This window comes from Anthonomus grandis, chromosome 6, assembly GCF_022605725.1.
Source record: "Anthonomus grandis grandis chromosome 6, icAntGran1.3, whole genome shotgun sequence".
Taxonomy (NCBI): domain Eukaryota; kingdom Metazoa; phylum Arthropoda; class Insecta; order Coleoptera; family Curculionidae; genus Anthonomus; species Anthonomus grandis.
The window spans coordinates 30,457,194-30,480,255 of record NC_065551.1 but is presented as its reverse complement, the minus strand read 5'-3'; the positions used below and the strand labels follow the sequence as shown (position 1 = coordinate 30,480,255).

Genomic DNA, 23,062 nt, shown 5'->3' with positions numbered 1-23,062 from the left:
TAATTTAATATAATTATGTTTACATAAAAGTAGACTACATAAAAATCACGCACTCAATTAATAATTATTTATAGTGATAAAGCGATAAAGAGGCATCAGTATTTTATCGGTTGCAAGAATTTTTTACTGCCTACTGTTATATAAATTGGGTTGTACGTTCACAATCATTTGGCAGTTACAATGATGATTCTTATTCTTATACCGTTAGCGGTGTTATTATTATTTTTATTAAAATATAAACACTCTTATTGGACTAGAAGAAATATAGCACAGGATGAACCCAGTGTATGTTTCGGAAATTTAAAGGAGTATCTCGTGGGAGATATAACCATGAATCAGGCTATTCAAAAATCTTATCACGCCTTGAAGAAGAAAGGAGTAAAACATGGTAGGTCCAACCAATTTATATAATTATTATAACTATTTGACTGTTTATATTATAGGTGGAATATATTTTTTGTACCAACCAGTATGGATACCAATTGATTTGGACCTCGTTAAACGTATTTTCACTGTTGATTTTGAGCATTTTAATTCGCACGGTACACTATTCTTTAGTCACGAAAAGGATTTCGTCACTATGAATTTGTTTAATTTATCTGGACCTAAATGGAAGACGTTAAGGGCCAAGTTCACGCCAACTTTTACTTCTGGCAAAATGAAATTGATGTACGATGTTGTGTCGGTTATTGGAGATCGTCTGGAGCAATACGGTAAGTTGTTTTTTATATTTCATAAAAAGCTTGTCTTTTTAGCAGCTTAAAATATAGATACCTACTATGAAGCCATGATTATATAAAGCACTGAAATAGTTATAATAATATGCATATAGATCAAAACATAAGAAAACTAACCTAATTTTAAATTAAGTGCCTTAAAACAAAAAGGGGAAAAGTTACTATACAGAAATATTACTTATACATACATTTTTAATTAAAAAACTCAACAGCTTTTTTGGATTTATTTAATGATTTGTTTCTACAAACACAGTATTTCTACACTAATTTGTATTATCTTTAGGACTGTGAGGAATATGAAAGCTGTTCGTAAGCTATTGACAATCAAATATTTAACGAAGAACTATGTTAACATTGTTTTTTGATAAGTAACAAAGATTGAAATAAATCATTCATTTAAGTTCGTGTATTCGCATGTATGGTATACCCTATTACCTACTTTTCTAAATATTAAAGATTTATTATATTTAAATAAATACAGTGTGTATCAGCCAAATGGAATAAATTCCATTATAAGTAAATTCAGCTATTCTCGAAAAAATGCTTAGACACGTCGATAGGTATTTTCACTTGCCTATTTTTTCCAACAAAACAAAATTATAGAGAGTGTTTATCATATAGCCTGATGTATATTACTCAATTTTTAGATTATTCAGAATATTTTCGACAATGTGATGTACAAATCCCTATATCAATTTTCAACTGTTCTAAAGGTATTAAGCATTTTCCGATTTATTGCAAAAATTCATTACAACCCACTCAATATTTATTTTCCATTTCAACATACCTTCTTACTGATATGAGATTAAGAAGAATGAAATTGTGTTTTTTGGTTTAAGATGCCTGGCTTGGGAAATTATTGTCTGTCAGCAATAGTTATCAGTGTCATAGACGTTTGAATTTCATTAACTGCTTACCAGCTTATTTGACAGAAACACACAAAATAATAATTCTACAGATGATTGGTTATGAAGATAACACAGGGACACAAATGCAAGTTGCTCGCAATGGCATGGCATGAACAAATTTGCTAATTTTTCTTCCATATCCTAAGGGACGATTAGTAGATAAGGCTTGGACATGTAGTGCAATCAAGCAAATTGGATATTATGCTTGAGTTTGAGGAAAATCCACATACTTCCGGTCGAAAACCAGCGCCAATGTTCGATGTTACCAATTCATCAATTAGCCGAACATTAAAAGAAAATAACGTGCATCCCTATAAATTGATACCAACTTATGGAAGATGATTTTGATAGGCGAACATCTTTTTGTGAATAAATGATGGCAAAGTTAGATAACAATGAAATCCAGTTAAAGTATGTTTTGTTTTTTGATGACTGCATCTTTACACTTCATGGCCATGCTAATCGAAAAAATTACCGCTATTAGTCTAAAGAAAATCCTCACTGCATGAGATAACAACATACCCAACATCATGTAAAGGTCAACGTTTGGGCGGGAATTGTTGGGGATCATATCATAGGTCCCTTATTTATCGATGGCAATTTGAATGGTGATCACTATTTAACACTGCTCCAAAATAATGTCGTGCCAACTTTGACAAACTTAAATTCTGATCCAGGAAACCCACAAGCGCTGCAGCTAATATCATACGGTTTCAGCAAGATGGAGCACCACCCCATTACCAAATTCAACGTCAATCGAGTATTTCCAAACCGATGGAATGGCCAGCACGATCTCCTGATCTAACATTATTAGACTTCTTTTTATGTCAAAACTATTCTCTAGAAAACTAAACCCTTCGACTTAAAAAGGCGAATAACGGTTGCGGTTGATACTATCACGCCTGAAATGTTGAGTAGCGTCAGAAGAAATGTCTATTTAAGATTGAGATGTTGCCAGGACTATTTACTTGTCATGGAATTTATTCCATTTGGCTGATACACAATTCATACTAAAAATTAATTACTTGAGTTAGTAAAAAATAAAAATATGGTATGTATAAAAACTGGGAATAGCCCCCGCTTTATTGATTCACTGAATTTATTTATAGTGAATATACTACAAAACAGTCGTTAATAAATGAAAATTTTAATAAATCAAGCACTGAGATAAGCTTTTTGATTTTAATGTCGGTCGCTATTGTTTTAAACTAATGATCTGGAGATCTGTGGTCTCCGCGCTGATTTAGTACTTTTTGCTGGTGACACATAATGAGAGCAAAAACTAGGCAACATTTTTTAATGACTCATTTAAAAGGTTTAAATATGTCTGAACATTTTCTAGAACACTGCATCGATCTTAAATTAACGTGGAATTTTTACGTATGACGTACATCTAGATTCTACAGTCTTATAGATGTGGTCTCTTAAACTGATCTTGTGTCTAATTACAAGGCCTTTTCCTATGCTCGCTATGCTCTTACAGCTACCATGAAGATGTTATCAACCATTGTGAATTTTGGAAAATCTATGTGTAATAAACTCACATCCGCAAAAATAGGCGTTTTTGAGAGAAATGTTTCAAACAAGAGTTTCAGACTCTCGGACCTAAACGATGACCTTGAAATTTATAATCAGGTACTTGAAGATCAACTTTTATTTTTCAAATTGAAACTCCTACGGAAAATTGTATATTTGGTTATATGCACGAAGGTCCGGCTTCGGCAGGTAGCAAAGTCTATTTTCTAATCTAGTTGTTCTATTTTGAATTATTTTAAAATCTGCTCACTTCAATATTTAATAAATAGATAAATGTTTTATTCTTTGGTCATTTGCTTAATGATTAGAAAACAAAAAATGTTTGATAGACCTAAGTGCTTCAAATTCTTATTTTAAATTACTGACATAAAAGTATGTACATACCTATTATATACTTATATAGCATTAATAAATTAGTTTTGTATCTATGAAAATGTGTACCTCGACTTTTTATCTAAGGTTGTATCAATAAGATAAAAAAAGAAGTTGAAAGCAACTAATTTGTTTTAACATTCTAGTTGACGAATTTGCACGAAACGGTAAACCAATTGAAGCAAAAGACACTGCTTTACGATTCGGAAGCGATTTGATTACTACATGCTTCTTTGGCGTTGATTCCGATAGCATTAATAAACCAGAAAGCAGCGTATTCCGAGAATTCGGGCAGAGAATTGGGACTCTACGGCCGCTAAAGATGTTACTGGAAAATATCTTCAATTGGGACTTACTGGCAAACCTGGGTTACAGATTCTCAGATAAAGATATTACGGATTTTTTCACGGAATTGGCCCGTAATACTGTTGAATATAGGGAAAAGAATAATTTTACCAGGTAAGTTTAGTTTAGTAGAAATCCACCTAAGCATGCGTATTCAGCGGAGACACTCGAGTGTTGCACTCAAGTAGCTTTTAATTACCATGTTTACAGGCAATCAACAAACTCGCTGTAATGCGTATTAAGGTTCCGTATATACGGTAGAACATTCAAATTCGCATTAATTTTCAGTGCTATAAACTAACAAAAATTTGACAACCGAGACGGCTTTATTCCTCTTTGATTTTGTTGTGGTTGTACTTCATATTGTCGCACAATTTAAAGAATTATGAAATAAAAACACAACATAATTCGATAGTCAATTTTTCAAGTAATAAACTAACTAGTCAACTTAACCAATTTTTTTAATTCCTAGGTTGGCAATGGTAAACAGCATCTTAAGGTGGAATCACTTTCTTAATCCTTTCATGTGAACACTAGCCAAACTTAATTATCTCTAAAACGATTTAGCCACTACTTGGTAAATGTTTACTGTGTTTATACATATTCTTGAACATTCAACAAATGTTTCACGTAGGACCTAAATAAGTCGACTATAAATTTTGTAAAATAAAAAATTTAGGGAATTATTTATGCCAGTAATTAGTATATTCATGGTACATTTTATTGCCTTACGTTCCAAGTCAAGTAAAAAATCTCTTTGTTTAGTAGAAAATCTATAAATAAAAATTTGAAACAAATATTATCACTGGTGTCCTTTGAGCACCCCAAAAGTATTTCATTCCATATCCTATGAGATTGAGCATTATAAGGTATTCCAACATATTCTCCTTTTTCATTTGCCTAATTCAGAGACGTGAATACCATATTCTATGAATAATTCTAAAGAAGGCTTCCAGTAATATTGCTTCAAGTTTCGGCACACTCAGGAGTTGGTAAGACTTTAGTAACGAATATGTGTTCTGATTGAAAATCAATTTAATAGCGTTAACATATCATTAACCGAAATCTAACCATTACAACTAATCTTTTATTTGTGGCACTTTTTTGAAAGAGTTAAAAGGAGTAGGCATTGTGAGATTATTCTAATGTGTGTGAACTAGATCTTGAAATGCCCTGATAATAGGTTCTTCAGGGGTTTGGAATGTCAATAGTAGGGCTGAAGATTCCTTGATTTTGGGTGAGGTAAGTTGCTTCCAAGATCTTCTATTTTTTCTAATTTTGCACCTTGCACGAAGTCCTTGCTTCTGTCCAACGATTGTGTAGCCATTGGACCAAGTGTTTTCTATTCCTGATCTGAAAACCTTTTCTATTTGGTGATGAAATAGTCCATACTTGCAGTGGAGTCGTAGGTTAAGGTACAATCAAAATCCTGCAGTCTCCCTTTACTTACTTATTAAACATTTAGTTATTTAAAATTCTCTATATGTTTCGGATGCAGTGGTGTCCATCATCAGGGGGTAAAAGGTTTAAAATTGGTATTAGATATACGACCCAGGGTTTGATTCCACGTCAAAAAAAACCTCTATTTAATAATAATAAAATAAATCTTTTCACGGAAATTTATTAAAATGTTAGAAGCGAATTATCGCATTGTAATTCACATATTGATAATTTTTAAGGGCGTTTGTCACTAGGTATAATTTAATTTTAATCTTATCATGAACTTTTAGACTAAGGCATGTTCGACCAGATCATTATTATCAGATCAGATTTAATTGCCGAGGTTTGCGATTTTTTTTTCTGCTTCACTCTGTATATGCAGCTTTTATTGTTATAAATATTTTATTTTTAGAGGTGACTATTTGGACATTTTAATACAGTTGAGGAAAAAAGGAGCCCTTAATGATGATGAAACGCTTAACGATGGCGAAGGTGGATTTCTAACCCTTAAAGAAATGGTTGCTAGTATGTTTTTAGTGTTTGCCGCAGGTAAGCTTCCCTACCTACCTCAATATATTTGAATTATTATTTTATAAACCTTAATTTTCATAAGAAAACTGTGGAAAGAATGATTCCTATGTTAACTTAGTGTATGAAAATTCTATACAAAAACTGTTTTTTTTTTAGCATTTAAACAACTACCAAATTAACCTATCAAGTATTTAAACAATTACCATCCCCTTTCAATTACGCATACTAATATAGAACATTTTTTACTATTGGTTAAAATAATTTAAAGAACTTCTCTATTCTTTAGTATAACTAAATGATTTTTAAAATATTTTCGAATTGTCTATATTAATTTGTGAATAAAAAATTTCTGTATTAAATTTTTGGTTCGACAATTGTTATTTATTGATGAATTTAAACAATTTTATTATCAGAAAATAATTTAAAAAAATTATAAAAAGTGTTGGTAATTTACAAGCTGCGCTTATTTATTGGCCATCCGGGCGTTTGATTTCAGTTTTTGGTCCAGGTTTCTATATAAAAAGATGAGTTAAAGAATCAATAGATTCATAGAAGAGGCAAAGGAGTTTCGATTAAAACCAAACATTTTCAAATAACCATTTATTTATTTAAATTATTAAAAATATTAATTAAAATTCGTTACATAATATTAAAGATTTAAATTACTTTAAATAATACGAAAAACGAGCCTAAAGTCAAAATTTTATAACAAACCCAACAGTTGGAAAAAGCACCACCTTACTTACCTGTATACCCTATGTACTGATTGCAAAATTTTGATTTTTTAATAAATAGGAAGTTTTTAATTACACTGCGACATTTATGACACCTATCTGTTATGATTCTTGATCTGGATCTGTTATAGATTCAACTAACACGAATATCAATACCTGTTTTGTTCAGTACCTTTCGAACTCTCATGGAATCAAAGGCATTATTTACACTGATAAAAAATGTACTTATATCCAAATTATCCTCCCTAAAAGACATCTTCAGTAGTGCAGTAATCATTATATGAATGAATTTGTATTCTTTTTTGAAAGAATTCGTTATGGTGTGAAAGTTTTTATTTTTGTTTAAATTTTATTTTGTCTTTTTAGTACATCCAGTGAACCAATTGTTTCAAGATCCTATTGCCAACGTTTTCTTATTTTTTTTTGTCTCATGGTTTATTTAGTTTTCAATAATATATAATAAAAGCTTTTCATAATTATGAATTAAGCTGTAATATATATTACCGAAAGAATTTCTTGTTTTAGGATTGGACACGTCTTCTTCGGCAACTGTACATTTACTATTCGAATTAGCAAAAAATCAGGAGATTCAAGATAAATTGAGAAACGAAATTAAATCTTTAGCAGATAAGAGACCCGATGGCAAACTTACCTACGATGATTTGATGGAAATGAAATACGCTGATATGTGTATTTCAGGTAAAAATATAATTTAATATATATTTCAAATTATCACTCTGTATATATTTTTTAGAAATACTAAGGATGTCCCCGTCCTTGCCAGAAGTACCCAGAGAATGTACAAAAAGTTACAAGGTACCAGGCGAAGATGTTATTATAGAAAAAGGTACGAGAGTTATGATCTCAGCGTTTGCAATACAAAACGATCCCGAAATTTATCCGGATCCGGAGAAGTTCGATCCGGAACGTTTCTCGCCAGAAAATAAAAAGTTAAGACATGAATATAGTTTCTTTGGGTTCGGAGGAGGACCTCGGTCATGCATAGGTATGTTTAAAATTTAAATTTATATAAATATGACTTGTGCACTTCAAATCCACGCAGATCTCATTTGTTGGTTAATTTTAGTTCATATTAGATTTTTAAAAATGATTTTCTTATGCTTTGCGTTTATTATATGGATTAGTTAGTTTGAATATAAAAATAGTTGCTCTCAGGAAACTTTGCACATTTTTTTCTTATTTACTCATCTTTTTAAGTACTTTTTTTATTTTAAAAATTTAAACTTTGAGTGCCTAATTTTTCAATTTTTTTATTTGTCGCTTCAATAATGATTTAAAAATACGATGTTGTTTAATTCATTATAAGTACTCTCTTCTTGAAACTGTGAGACTTTGCTTGTTATTTATATTGAGTCTTTTTTTGGCTTTATTCATTAACAAATGACACAGATTAAAAAAAAATTAATATTATTATTAAAAAAAAAAATAATATTTTAAAGTGCATGCATTTATCCCAAGTTAATTGAAACTTTGTTTCAATTTTGTATTTGTAAACATAACGTCTCAAAAACTTTAAATGTTTTGTTTCCCTACAATTGGCACAACTGAAATGTCAGAGTGGCCAACATCGGAAGGATACAATCACGCAAAATGGCTGTCCCCTAGTAGCGGTCATTTACTTTATATTTACAGAATAAACGATCTCTGAGATCGTTTATTCTGTGTTAATTATTAATTAATCCATTATTTAAAATATATTAACTAAGAATCTGATACTCAACTGCAATTTTGTTATCAACACCTCTTGCTAATTCTATCCATAGACACCTTGTATCAGATTTTATTTACAGAAGTTTTAATTTGAATAATTTCTTATTGATGTTACGTTTGTTGTTTTAGGAAGCCGATTTGCCATTATGCAAATAAAATTGGCCCTGTCCAAATATCTGACGAATTACAAATACACTTTAAATCCGAAGACGCCAGAGAAATTAACTTTAAAGAAACACACCATATCTTTGACTCCACGCGAAGATGTTTTATTAGACGTTACTCCTCTTAACTATTAGGTTTTAAATTTAGTTATAGTATTATTTTTATAGTTGTACAAGTACTGAGACTTAACATTTACTCTTGTTAAATAAAAGAATATGCGTAATTAACAAAAAATCGTTTATTTGAACAAGGCGGTAAAAACCTTCACCAATCGGGACTTGAAACGTTACTATCGGTTAAAACCATTATCAGGTTGATTAATATGGAACAAACTAGCGGGCGGGAAACCCAACGCAAATGACTCGAATGGGTTCCCACTACCAAAACCGAGAGATTGAAACATTTGAGGCGTTGGCGTCAATACAAAATAAGTAGTATTATTATTACCAACATTAGGACTTTCAGGTATGTCATCTTCTGTTTCATCAGGTGCCTGATTTTCAGGAGTTGAAATGATATTTTCTTGCGAGTTATTCGGTGTACTTGTGGCGAGCGGAGCATTAAAAGAAGTGCCCACTTTTGGATTTATTTCTTCAACCACAGATTCTTCTTTAGTTAGGTAACCTTCGTCATTCGTAATTGGATCTTTAGTGTTAGAACTTTCATTATGAGCTTTAGTATCACTTGACATGTGATTTGAATTGGTTATCGAGACCGAGTTAACAATTGAAGTATGTTTTTTGCCAAATTTACTTTCTTTTTTATTTATGGCACTAGTTGGTTTGTCCTTACTTCCTTTTAAGCTTTTATCAATGCTTTTGTTATTACTCATCTGATCTGTGTTTACTTGTGAATCCTGTTTGTGATCTGTACCAACATTGCTTACATTTGGTTGATTATTTCCAGTAGATTTATTATTTTTGTTAGGATCCTCATTGGTCTGTGTTGATCCATTGGCTGCAACAGCAATATTTTCTTCATCGTCTACGTTTGTATTGAAGCTTTTATCCAAACATCCTAGGCAGTGCGAACAGCAACATGTACCGTCTTCCAATAAACTGTCACACTTGCCACAAGCGCATTTTTGAGTCCCATTATCTTTAGTGGTACTAGTGGCAGCACTTTTCTTTTCGCACACAACAGTTTTCATCGTCGGATCGTAGCAAATCGTAATATTACCACTATCCTTTTGCGTAGTTTTGTTATTTCTTACCTTGGCTAATGACTTTTTTACTTTTATTCCGTGACTGATTAATTCATCCATTGATCTTTTGAAACATGATTGCATCGTTTTTAAGGAAGATACCGAAGCTGACTGTAATTTAGAAGAAAGCTTTTTTGCAACCGTTTTTGTTTTTTCCTTGCAACAGTAAGGGCTGATCCCGATTTTTTTCGTCTTGTATTCATCTGGACACATACAAAGTATATTGTCTGTGTTTAATGCGGCTCTTCCATCTCCGCATTTTGAAATAAAGCATCCGCAACTGTAGCATAAATCTGCTCGATCTGAAATTGACAAGGTTAAGGTAAGAAGTTAAAAAAACATTTTTACACCTTTCCATAAAAATTACATCTAACATAATCGTTAGCAATAATCATTAATTTCAATTAAAGAATTTCAGAAAAAGCAAAGGCTTAAACGAAAGAAAATTATGTTAGAATATAGTATATTCTTTAATAAGTGTGGATTATGTGATATTGTACACGAACAGAGAGGTTTGTTACCTGAGTCAAACTACTTCACAAGAATAAAATTTAGAATTCTGCGCATGTTATAGAGAATACTTGTACAAATATCAATTTCGGTTTCTTTTAGATGGCCCCACGATATCAAAGTGCAAACGTTTACTTTTTCAGATCCACTGACTTTAATTTATATCTCGGAGCTTTTAGATTGCGCCACATCTACTCATTCCGAAACAAATGTGACATACAAAAATTATTTATAATACAAAGAAATAAGAATGAAGTTATTCCTTTATCAAACTCTATATCGGGTTCCACATATAGCATGAAGAGTTGTGAAAAAAATTATTCTAGAAGTCTTCTGAAACTGCCACATCGTTCTCATGCTTGGGTTGTTTGATGCTCCGTAAGAATTGACTGTTTTGGGGTGGCATAGAAGCTTCGCATGAAGTGGAAGTGCTCTTGGAATACTGTTCTGTTAGAAAGGTTGGTAGGATCCTTAGTAAGAAGCTGGTTTATTAAAGGTCCTCTCTCTTTTAGTCTAACATGGCCTGGAAATGTCTTTCCATTCAACTAGGAAGAAAGAAATGATATAGACTTGATTTGAAGCCTCATGCGTCAACCTGATTCTCAAGAACCAAAACTCGGAGGGCTACATTGCCCTCATATTCTTATTGTCCCCATAACCCATATGATTAAGATGATCTTATTACTGCTGAGAGAGATCAGAATTAGAATGTGCTGCCGAAAGGTTCAAGTTAACCCATTCATGAGGCCTTAAGGAACCAACCGTAGCAAATACACAAAACCAGTCTTTCTCGATATATTAAAAGTCTAATTCCTCGCTGACAATCGAGTTTTTTGGGTCAGATCAAGGCAGGAGCCTACCAAGATCTTCACTTCTAGTCACCATCTATATGTTCGACTCTTTCTGTTGCAACCTAGGCAAACCTCAAGACATGTTAAAATAAAGGACATGCACACCAAAGCATACGAAACATTTCGAGAAATTTTCTAATCAGTGACATACATGCTGAATCAACTCATACCGTGCTGATTATTCCTCGATAATCAGAAGGTCAGAAAAGGCGCAACAACTATGCTGGAAATCCTAAATAATAGTACTAAAAGCGATCGATCTATATTCTTCTTGGACAAGAACTCTGAAGAGCTTGAATCAAAATTCTTAAAGCACCGACATCTGCGTTCCAAGATACAAAATGTTATCCCCGCAAAACGTGCAGAAATTGATGAAGTTGAATTGGACAAGACCATCTCTGTTTTCAAAGAAGTAGAGCCAATTGAATTTACTGAAATTACGGAAAAAAATCCGATTTTAAAATGTGGAAACGTGTTAAATGAAACCTCTTCCCAAAGAGCGATTAAAAACAGTCGAACCTCTTGATCGGTGTGAGGTGTATTTTACAAACACATCTACCAATCACAGTAGTTTCAATTTTACGGAATTTGAAGACATATCTCCCTAAGATGACTGAAGAAGAAGGACCCAACGGGTTAGCGTTACTCAATATTCAGCGTAATATTTCAGTGACTAGTGAACAAATACTGGATTTTATTGCGAAAAAAGAAAAGAAGACTAGAGATTACTTTGTGCTGACAAGTTTATCCAGATGATCATTGAATTCTATTGTGGATATTAAGTTGACGTTGATTCTGAAGTACAGTGTATCAGTTGTATCAGAACAACTGATTTGTACTGAAAATTATGCCTTGCATTAAAAAGAATATTGAATTTTCTTTTACTTTGCAGCCTCATACAAAACTATGATTATGATGGAACTTTAACTGTTTCAGTTCTTGATTCTCTTTTGTTAGCTCATCTTTTCTAGACACATTGCAATGAACTAGATTGATTCAATCACGATAAAAAATTAAATGTCAGCGCACAGAAAAAAATTTGTTGCAAAAAATCACTATACTTTTGAGTAAACTGTAGAAGAGCACGATGTAGAGAATATTTTGACAGTTTGAGGAACAAAATGAGCACTATTACATCCGTTCTGAGTTAATACTGAGGCAATCGGGTTCAAACAGAGACAACAATTCCACATAAAGTTTTAAAATAGGCAACCTATAGTAATTTTCTCTCTATAGTCTATATAGAGTATTTGAACTGCTCATCTCTTACATTTTTATTTACCATGCACTGAAACTGGTGCTCCGCAATACAAAATAGTCTCCCAACAAATATTTTCTAGATCCGTCCCTGAACTCCATCAATCTGTCAAAAACAAGCTGTTCGCATTATCAAATTGGTTCATCCATCATAAAAGTGACAAAACTCCGAGAAGTACACACACATAAACCATGATGTACAAGGATATATATATATTGAATAAGGATTAACAAATCTGCAATCCTAGCTGCTTACTGTTTTTTCAATGATTATCAATCCATTTACTATAATTAAAAATTAATACTTGCCTTGTGAAGACATATTGAAAAACTTCCTCTGGTTTTCAAACTTCTTGCAAAGGTCCTTTTCGACAGAAGAAAACAGCATTTTTGTTTTACCAAAAAGTTTCTGCATCATTGATGGCTTCTTATTTAACTTACCGTTACATGCACACATTTGGTACACAAAATAGTCTATCGGGTTAACAGTTTCGTTATTTTGAGCGATCTGGTGTTTAACATTTTCGTACTTTTCCAAAGTGTCTTTTAATTGGATCAGTGATTGATCTAACGAGTCGGGATCCTCGCTTTCAGTGACGAAACCGCTTAAGTAGGGTGAAATTAGTCCTGGGCCAGAAACCGTAGAACTAAGTGAATCTTCGCTTTTGAACTCATTTACCAAGTAGTGAACGTCCTGCTGGCAATTTCTTTGATATGTTTTTAAAAAATTGTCCGTTTGCCAATTGGTCGAATGAAATAAATAAGCCAGCAAAGTGTCCGAAGTCTGGCAAGTTTTTGTATCGCCAAAAATGATTGAAGTTTGCAATGATAAATTGTTAAAGACGCAAAGACTGCTGGGATGGTTCCGGTTTGTCAAAAATGGAACGGCGATACATATTTGAGACTGTTTGGCTTTCAGCTCATGGTGGGAAATCTTTGTGTTCTTATGTCTTGATAAGTCATTTACTGTACGCCGGTAAATTTCATGTAAACCTAAATTAAACAACAGTATTTATTTATGTTAAGACTCTTAGAACATTAAAAGGCTAGAATTAGCATTGACGTGGAACTATGGGCAGCTTATTTGCTTGCAATATCTGTGATGCAGTGATACCAAATGCTTATGTACAAATAGCAAAAAATACTCTATAATATCATAAAAATTTGTCACTTATTTTGAGAGGTAGAAAACAATACTACTATTCCCCTTCAATATTCAATCAAGAAGTCAATATTCAAAGTTAAATGAATATAGATTGCGTATATTAGAGAAAAGGGCAACAATATCGCAACGCCGCTCAATCGCATTTTTGATGCTACCGACACAAGTAACCTTCACCAGAGACGTCGTCAAAAAATATTTACAAGGTAAATATTTATTTATAATAGATTATTAATATAATATAATTAGATACGTTATTTTTTAACGTACTTCATTAGAGTAAAGGTATCTATCTAATAAAAAGCATTTTTATAGAAATTAAATATTTTATAATTATTATAAATTATTAATGGTTTTTAACATTTTAATATGCCATTTTTCTTCAAGACCAAACTCGAGTTTGTTTTTGTTAATAGCCTATTAATAGATAAGAAAAAAATAGGAAGATTCTTGTATTTTACATATACTTCCCAATCAAATTTTTATTTAGGTTTATTTCCCATATGATCCCATATTCTACGCTTATGATGACGGTTCTCCCTTGATATGAAAGTATCGGTATCTACTTGTGAAAAGATCGGCATAAATCGCCTTTTTTCCATGGTGCGAAACAAGTTTTTAGCATCGGAACAGTTCACAAAAGCACTCAAATGAGACCTTTTACCTTTTTCAACCAAAAACTAAAGAAAAAACGCAGAACTACAACTACAAATGCCGAGTGTAGACACAAAGCCGTTTGACAAGATGACATTTCGCGCATCACTGAGCTTTTGATTGAGATGTTGCCATTCCACATTTTTTAAAAGAGGTTTTAGGAATAAAAATTTGAATATTTTTTTTCGTTCAAAGATGTCACTTTTGCTCTTAAAATAGGTTATATCTTTTCTACTTTTTATCTTTAGTCCAAAATCCAACACAAATAACTTAAATTAATATTATCATATATGTTAAATATATAGCTGAAAATTTCCTCTTTTGAAAATCTTGTTGTTTACTGATTCTAGTCTTTCAATGTTCTAAGTTATCAATTCAACAATTATAGAAAACGAAAAACAGAATTGTAGAATCTATTGGGAATATATTGGAATTTAAGGATACTCACTTCTACTATCTATACTGGTACTATCTGTCCCAACACCCACATTTAATGCTTTTCTTGAGAGTTCTTTTTCCAATTTTCCCTTCATAACTTTCTCAAGAATCATCTTATATAAAGCTTTTGAGAAATAGTTTAAAACTACTCTAGAAACATATTCCTCATCTTGTAAAATCTTGGATGCCTTTGATTTGTTGGTACAAGATGAAGCGTCTTCATTTGCTTTTTTCGATCTTTTTTCTGATTGTATCTGCAGTGTATCTTTTGCAAGAGGTTTTACTAGAGGCTTACATTTCTTTGGTTTTGATGTGAACCGTTTTAAGCTGGTCATGGATATTTCAGATTTCGATCTAGCAAGATAAAACTCTTTCTTCTTTCTTTTATTTCTACTGTTCGAACTAGATAGGGAACACTTTGATGATACATGGTTTTTCAGGCTGTCACCAGTGCTGGACTGCGGAGAGAACTTGTTCTGTAATTGTTTGCTCAAATTTGTGGCATTCTTCTCTTCTTTGGGAATATTGTTTATGAATTCAAGGAACGATTCTGAAAATAGCTTAGGTTTTTTATTCACGATTTGCGAGCATACGTTGCCTCTAAGATCTTTTTTGCGTAAACCTAAACGGTAATCGGTTCTGATGATTTTAGTTTGTGGATAGTTATTGCTTGTACTCGTATCGTTGACTTTTAAAGATGATTTACTAAATCCAAAATCTGTAAACAGGAAAAAAGAAAATTAGTTAAAGAATGATATTTCCTCTGTTATGATGATTTAGAGAAAAAAAGATGCATGGGATTTAAATATGCAAAATGCACTAAAAAATTGAAAAGGACTAGTGCAGATAGATATTCCTTCATAGGCCCATCAATATACCATCAGCAATTTAAAGACGGAATGAATGTATGTTTTGTGTCGCAGTTTAACTATCCAAAGCAACTATAGGTACACGTCAAGTCAAATCTTGGGTGCATAAGTTAATATATTAGCGTGCAATAACAAATGAAGTGACAACAAAAGAGCAACAAAAAAAAGAGAACTCTATTAACTAGTGTTTGATACAAATTGAACGAAACAATTCAACTAGGGGCTTGTGAACCATTGTAGTTCTCTCTTTAATTTCAGGCTTGACTTTGAAAGAAATTGGCCAATCATGTATGCATAAAATCTAGAGATTTACCTCTTTGCGTAATGTATAATAACTGCACTTCTCATTGTCTCTTGTTAGTTTATTCCAAAGTAAGACACTTTGATTTCAAGAAAATATTATTTTAAATTTTATTACCTTCTGACATTTTCTCCAAAACGTTTTGTGATGGTAATGAATCCAAACTAGGTTTATAAATCAAATCTCTTGGCCAAGATGTCTTCGCAGCAGCGGCTTCAGTTCCCAAATCAACCTTCTTCTTTCCTTGGTAAACTGGTATTTTACTAACAAATGTTTTTTTCTTGTAAACACTAGACTCTGGCACATGTCTTAACACTTCCGGCTTTTGTAGGTTTTGTAAATACGAAGATCTGCGGTCATAAAAGAAATTTTGATGGCTCGGTAAAGGAGTCTCATCGTAGCTTCTTAAATAGTTTATTGGGATAGATTGTATATCAGCGATATTTATATTCAACACCCTATTATTGGGTATTTCATCCTCCCTATTTGGAGTATTATTTCTAAGATGGGTATTTTTGACGACTTTCTCTATTTCGTTTTCCACTCCAAAATACAAGACAATATATGAAATTTTAATTTCAACTGGTGAATCATTCACAAGATTTATGTAGTAGTTTAATTTTTTTCGAATAAAATTCTTTTTCCATATAAATTCTATTTGTTCTTTGGAAATATCCTCTTCCACGATAAAATACATAACAGTTCTAATTTTGTTCCTGTAAAGATCCTTTTTTATATCAATAGAATTTTTAACCTTTTGCAAGCTCATTTCCAATGATTCTTTAATAACTCTCATGTCCTCATCGTCTAAAGGCAACGATCTAATACTTGGAGCATATGGAAGGCACTTCTTCATTCTTTCGTTAAGAATTGCTTTTCTGCAACATTTAGCCGGTCTGCATGCTCTTAGCAAGTTATCGGTTCCAAGATTTTCAAGTTGAACAACAATTTTGTTATCTTTGTGTTTTATTCCTTGTCGTCTCAATTTGGAATCTGCTGTACCAACATCGAATTCTAATGAAGAACAAACTTTGGTTCGACCCAACGGAATATATCGGTCTGCAACATAGTAATTTATTGGTTGGGTTGAAGAAGATTGTTTTTCCAAGTCTTCACTAAATATATCCCTAAGGCTAAGCTTTCCAGCTCCAAGTTCTCTAGGTGTTACAGTTAAAGAAATAATGAGTTCTTGGCCAGTGTCAGTTTTAAGACACAAGTTGGTGGTTTCAAACATATTTATTCTTGAACAGTCCACATCCCTTTGCTCATCTTCTTCATCACTACAGACAATACTACCTCTGGAGTCTTTGTTATGAAGGATGGTAGATTCTATTTCTTTTGGTCCCGTCCGCACGTCACTGTAACTAGTACCCACAGAAAATGATGGTCTCATAGCAACTGACTTAGTATTAGTTAATTGGTTAGTCCCTTTTACTTTTTGAGCCATTTCATTTTTATTGCCCTTTTTGCAATCTGGGCACTGGCGAATAACTATTTGAACATCTCCTTCTTCTTCGTTGCAGCCTTTTATGCAGACTATCACTTGGTCGTCTTCACATTCCTGTAAAGAAAAACCTATGTAATATTTTAATCTAGCCAATAAGGAAGATTTGTACTAATATAAAAATTAAAAAACTTACTGGTCGTACTCCATCAGCAGAGTCTGCAAAACACTCCTTACAACAACAGTTCCCTTTACTATTGGTATTGTCAGCAGTATTTCTACTATGATCAGTTTCACTGAATGTACCAGCATTTTCTACTTCCATCAAGGAGCAGATTGTAGCAGCATCCTTTCTAGGCATTCCCAAATAGTCACTGACGTCTTGTAAGTCTCCAATGCATCTTACTAAAATTTTTCGTGCTCTGTAAACATCGTTTACGCCATGCCCAAACTGGTCTTCTACAGATGATGCTGATTGGATCCTTCGTAAAGCAGAAAGATCTTCTGCAAAGGAGCCTTCAACAACTTCGGATTTTGATGCACTAAGTGGGGCGGATGCGCTTGTTGATGATGGCATTACAAAGAAGTCGCTTGATAGTAAACCGAACCGAGAGCTCCCTTTTGTTGGTGATTTTCTAAGCTATAAACAAATGTTACAAATAAAGATAATCTTAATTTAAATTTATTTAAATCCTTCTTCTACCTTAAATACAATTTTGTTAGGATTAGCGGATTCAACACTAGCAAGGGATAGCAATCCTGACTCAGTTTGTACGAAAGAGTGTATGCCTATAGATCTATAAAAAGCATCTAGTTCTTCTTTTATATTCTGAAGTGTATTATATAGTTCCATAATATTCAAAAGCAAAATTGTATCTACATAAATCAGTCCTTTAGAATTTGCATGTTCTTTATAATTGTCTAAATCTAAGTTTCTTAGCTGAATATTGACTTGAAAACCAACACTTCTCAAAGCAATTATCAAGTCTCTTATAATCTCCTGAAATTCCTCGATTCTGCTACAATCTTTCACGTGAATATAGTGGGCCGCACCATTTGGGTTATCTACAAGTATTTTTAAAATTGGTGCGATTTTTTCTTCGGCCAACGAAATTATTTGGTCAATATCAGCATTATATGCTGGTATTTTTAAACCCTTTAAGCGACGATTTAAATGTGACGGTGACTCATTAAGTTTATTCGGTTTACGGTGTTTCATTTTGAAGTCATTGATAAGTTTGCAGAGAATTTACATTGGTTCTTTTGTATTTTAAAAATGTTGTATACCTAATTTTTGATGAATTGACAGACGAGCTTGTCAAAACGTGCCAGAACTATATCTGTTGTTGGTCTGTTCGAATATTATTTTATTAAGGGTTCTCGATATTTTTGTTTTGAAGGAATGTTCTTATTTAAGATTCAATTCCTGTGTTTAAGATCCATCTCAAGATAAATCTCCTATATTTATTTAAATTCTGACTGTACTAAAATGTAGTTTAGAAAGAAGCAATGCAACTTTTCATCTTACTACTCTTGCCCTGACAAGATAAGGAAATTTCTTTTTAATTTAATGACTGGATCATACTTGGAACAGTTTTTGGCGTTTTACCAAAATTCGACCTAAGTGGATCTGCCGGGTTTTGAATCTACGGGATTCATTTGTTCCTTCTCCATTTTTTTCTTTTGCATTTTCTTCCACTCCTGATTCAGTTGTATTCCTAAGTTGTGTAACTTTCGTTTTTCATACGCTTTAAATAGTTCCGCTAATTTTTATAAAGTACCCTATTTTTTTACTCTGTTTTTAAAGTTTTTGCAATGTAGGTACATTTCATAATTCTGGGTATACCTTCAATTAATAAATTAGTAAAAATCCTACTCCAAATACGTCGTTTCACTATTTTTTTTTAATACACGGTAATATTGCACTACTTGCTCCAAATATTTCGGAACAGTTGCGATATTGATAATTGCAAATTAACTTGCTGAAACCGTTGATTGAATATTGGCGTAAATTTAACCCGAATATTCAATCAACGCTGAAACTCGCCGTATATACTACAAGCTCTAGCAAGCCAGCAAGTACTTGCCCGGCAAGTAAACTCTCTGCAATATTACTCTAATTCTTGCTAAATCTAGCAATTTTACTTGCAAGTGGACACGGGGCCTTATCCTATTTAAAAAAATAAAGTAGGGTTAGGTTAAACCAGGAGGGGTTGGAAAAAAAATTTATATATTTTTAAAGACCACAAAAAGTTGTAGTAGGCAAGTTTTTGCGTTTTTTCTGAAATATTTTTTCTAGAGAACTTGAGAATTTAATGGGTCCGGTAAAGTTAAGGTCGGGGCACATATATCCGTACCGAGACCGCACCGTGCCCGCAGCGTAGCTCGGCCGTGTCTCGGTGCGTTATCTCCCAAAACACACATCTCCGACACAAGGCCGCATCCCGCATCGCATTGGACGGTCACAAAAAATAACACAGGGGTCGCTTAGTGAGGGAAAAATGGGTACTGGGTATGATACATGTCTAAACAAAAAGATCATATATTGTGTATATTAATGATAGGTCGAAGGAAACCTTAGAGCGGGAGATTATAGTATGTAAACTGAAATCTGAACAGACTGCGGGAGAGGATACGCGGCCCTCAATACATTGGGCGGGGTTTCACAGTACGTTTACAAAATAGTCAATCACTCAAGAAATGTTGTGGATCCCCAAACACGGATTTGCACAAATTTTATAGAGGGACATTGGGCGCATCTGAAGAAGTTTCTCCGTAAACTCGACGTCATGAGTTCCCCATTTTTAGCCGAATATATTGGCCAATTTTTATGGTTTCAGAGATATGGAAAAAATTCTTCAGATACCATTTTTAACGTAACAGTGCAAATAGCCAGACGTTATGTCCTATAATCTACCCTTTTTTTTTCTAGTTTTTAAATGCGGCTTTGCTAATTGTTGTTATTGTGAATCCTGATTTTATAGTTTAAGTTAGTTAAGTTATTTGATTCACTTAGATTAATTTTTTTAGTAGGATATAATTAATTTTGAAATTAGTAAATTAGAGAGTAAAGTGTAGGTTAGTTCATTATTTTGGAGTTTTATTCATGATTTTGCAATGAATTCGTATTAGTTCTTTTAAATATGTATTTAGAACAGTTAATAATAATTAATAGATAGAGTTTAATTCCGTAGCTTAATCATTAGATTATAGTTTTGAATTAATAAAGTGTATCTCAACATTAAAAAATAATACTTCACCAGGTTATTATGGTATTTAAGCAGATATCATTAAACAGACACATTTAGAAATAATTAAATTAATCCACTATTACACATACTAAACCTTATATTAGAAACTGGTAAAGTACATTCATAAATAAGATTCCAAAACATCCATTAATAATTACAGGCCTATCAGCCTTATAAGTAATTTTACGAAACTCTGTGAAAAATTTATAAAGATTAGACTAATGAATTTCTTAAGAACAAATAATGTTTTATCCTCAAGTCAATATGGATTTCTTGAGGGGTGCAGTACAAAAGATGCCATGCATCAACTAATAACTGAGGTAGTAAATAATTTAAATTCAAACAGAAGATGTTTGGCTATATTCTTAGATCTTGCAAAGGCCTTTGATACTGTGCCTCATAATATACTTCTTAATGTTCTTGAAAGATATGGAATTCGGGGTAATGCTTAAGAGTTGTTTTCAAGTTATTTATCAGGGGTACTACAAACAGTTAAGCTCAATAATGTCCTGTATTAAAGAAACTTCATGTACAAAATACCTTGGAGTTGTAATTGATAAGTTTGTGAAATGGCGACCACACATTGATTATCTTTCCAGCAAAATTCGAAAACTAATTCATATTTTAAATATTACTATTTAATAAAGATATTTTTAACATTCATTAATCATAACATATATTTAACATTTTTAACTTTTTGATCTCTTTGATGGCCTTCCACGACTGTTTCTTCGAAGTTTGACTGAAGTTTGCTGTTGTCCTTCTTCGATTAGGTCCTCTGATAAGGTAAATAAAAATTCCAGTAAGGGTATTTTTTTTTGGGTACGACGTAAGTCATTATATATTACCCAGCTGTTAACAACAGCAATCATCAAAAGTCGATAAAATACTTTTTTCCACCATTTACATAATTTTCTGCCAAAGTCATACACACCACTCATCTGATCAGCCAGATCCACACCACCCATGATTTCATTGTAGTATGCAATAGCAGTGGGACATGGTAAGTCAACTCTCTGCCCAGTCTTGTCTTTTCTCTTCACACAGGTCATATCAGGGGTATGGCAGTTACTCAAAAGAATAACCTGCTTTGCATCTTGTCATTTGATCGCAATAGCGTTTGTTTGATTTGATAAAAACTCGCTTTCACCCCTAGACATTTTTCATTTTTAATTTTTTTGGCATGTCTTTTCTTGTAATAATGGCTGTTCCCATAGCTGGGTACTGGAGGGAATCCATCAAACGGACTGTTTGGATTTTGTATAGTTTCACATAATTTTTTTACAACAGTTTCGCCCAAAGTTCCGCTCGTTTCAACGTCGTCCTTGCCGCAATATACATTTGCATCGTATGTATATCCTGTTTTGGCATCACATCTAGACCATAATTTTATGCCTCTTTTCACAGGTTTTTGTGGCATATATTGTTTCAATGAAGATCTTCCTTTGAAGCGCACCATGCTTTCGTCAATACTTTGACTTGTACTGTCGGATCGGTATTTCTGAAACATATATTTGAAGCTCTTGTACATAGTAAATCTTACTGGGCCCTTCTGGCTTGACTGGATTATTGAAATAAAGCTTGGGTAGTAAAAACAAACACCTGTTTTTGGATATATATAGCCATATTTGATGGCCTTGTTTCCCAAAGATGGATGCGATGACCAGTAATGGCGAAGTTTTGGCACCTTATTGAAACACATAACTAATGTGCAGCCAATAGTAATCATAATCTCCCCTGCATCAGTGAAAGTCGCCTGCTTTTTTTTTATTTTCCTTGTAAATTTTGATTCGCTGGTTTGTAGACTCAGCAATAAAAGTAAATAAATTTCGAGGACAAATTTTAGTGAATACATATGTCCAGCGGGGAGGCATTTGCAGCAATTGAAGGATGTATGATACATTGACTTTTATTTGGAATGCTAAGTCTTGGGACATAGGTATTTGTAGGTAATGACCAAATTATATTACCAGTTGTAACAGGAGTTTCAGCCTCTTGATCTGAATTTTCAGCAGAAATAACGCCGTCGTTGGGTCGGGTTAGGTTCTCGTTTGCATCACTTTCAATGTCTCCACTATCTTCGTCCGAAGTATCCGAGAGCTGATACAACTCGTCGGACTCTTCACTATTATGGAATGGGTCTTCTTCTGAGGAAGAGTCTTCATATGGGGATTGCACCTCTTCTTCGGATTGTCAGCAAGACCTTGAAGCTCTTGCCTAGTCAACTTCTTTCTTGACATACTGTAAAATACCATTGGGATATAAATCACCCTATCAGAAAACCCACTGGGACACATATATCCCATAGCCAAATATTACACCCAAAATGCAAAAACCAAAACAAAAAAAACCATCAAAATACTTTGCTATTATATATGCTGAACTTACCTAAACAGATTGTTTCAAAACCACACAAAAACTAGTAAATTTGTAAAAAAACAGTGTCAAAAACCAACAACGTGCTCGCTTTTCGGCGTTTACAATCAGAATGACCTCCAAAAAGCGTGTCGCTGCCTGTCGAAAAATTGTTAAAACCTTGAAATAAAAAAAGACTTAAATTTTTTTTGATGGAAAAAAAAATCCATTAAAAACGGGACAGATAGCGCCCAGCAGATGTTATGA

At 32.9% G+C, this 23,062-nt stretch overlaps 2 protein-coding genes across 2 annotated transcripts; one reads left to right on the top strand and one right to left on the bottom strand.

The window, feature by feature from the left end:
- The first annotated feature begins 138 nt into the window (after window positions 1-138).
- On the top strand, window positions 139-8,733 carry LOC126737335 (cytochrome P450 6a2-like). Its single transcript, XM_050442198.1, has 7 exons — window positions 139-388; window positions 444-713; window positions 3,700-4,012; window positions 5,751-5,887; window positions 7,129-7,302; window positions 7,358-7,609; window positions 8,464-8,733. Exons 1-7 carry the CDS (start codon window positions 181-183, stop codon window positions 8,631-8,633), a joined length of 1,524 nt encoding a protein of 507 aa, XP_050298155.1. The 5' UTR covers window positions 139-180; the 3' UTR covers window positions 8,634-8,733.
- On the bottom strand, window positions 8,720-18,510 carry LOC126737334 (uncharacterized). Its single transcript, XM_050442197.1, has 6 exons — window positions 17,893-18,510; window positions 17,386-17,829; window positions 15,863-17,306; window positions 14,586-15,293; window positions 12,631-13,314; window positions 8,720-10,005 (listed from the first exon to the last, which is right to left on the bottom strand). The coding sequence occupies exons 1-6, from the start codon at window positions 18,406-18,408 to the stop codon at window positions 8,789-8,791; spliced, it is 5,013 nt and encodes a 1,670-aa protein (XP_050298154.1). The 5' UTR covers window positions 18,409-18,510; the 3' UTR covers window positions 8,720-8,788.
- Between the last annotated feature and the right edge of the window lie 4,552 nt (window positions 18,511-23,062).

Bases quoted from the DNA above. Each gene is read 5' to 3' on its own strand.
- LOC126737335 (XM_050442198.1), top strand. From the start codon at position 181: ATGATGATTCTTATTCTTATACCGTTAGCGGTGTTATTATTATTTTTA. The intron at 4,013-5,750 runs GTAAGTTTAGTT...TTTTATTTTTAG, and splicing joins GAAAAGAATAATTTTACCAG to AGGTGACTATTTGGACATTT. The intron at 7,303-7,357 runs GTAAAAATATAA...TATATTTTTTAG, and splicing joins CGCTGATATGTGTATTTCAG to AAATACTAAGGATGTCCCCG.
- LOC126737334 (XM_050442197.1), bottom strand. From the start codon at position 18,408: ATGAAACACCGTAAACCGAATAAACTTAATGAGTCACCGTCACATTTA. The intron at 17,830-17,892 runs GTAGAAGAAGGA...ATTTGTTTATAG, and splicing joins CTAACAAAATTGTATTTAAG to CTTAGAAAATCACCAACAAA. The intron at 17,307-17,385 runs GTAAGTTTTTTA...TTTTCTTTACAG, and splicing joins CTGCTGATGGAGTACGACCA to GAATGTGAAGACGACCAAGT.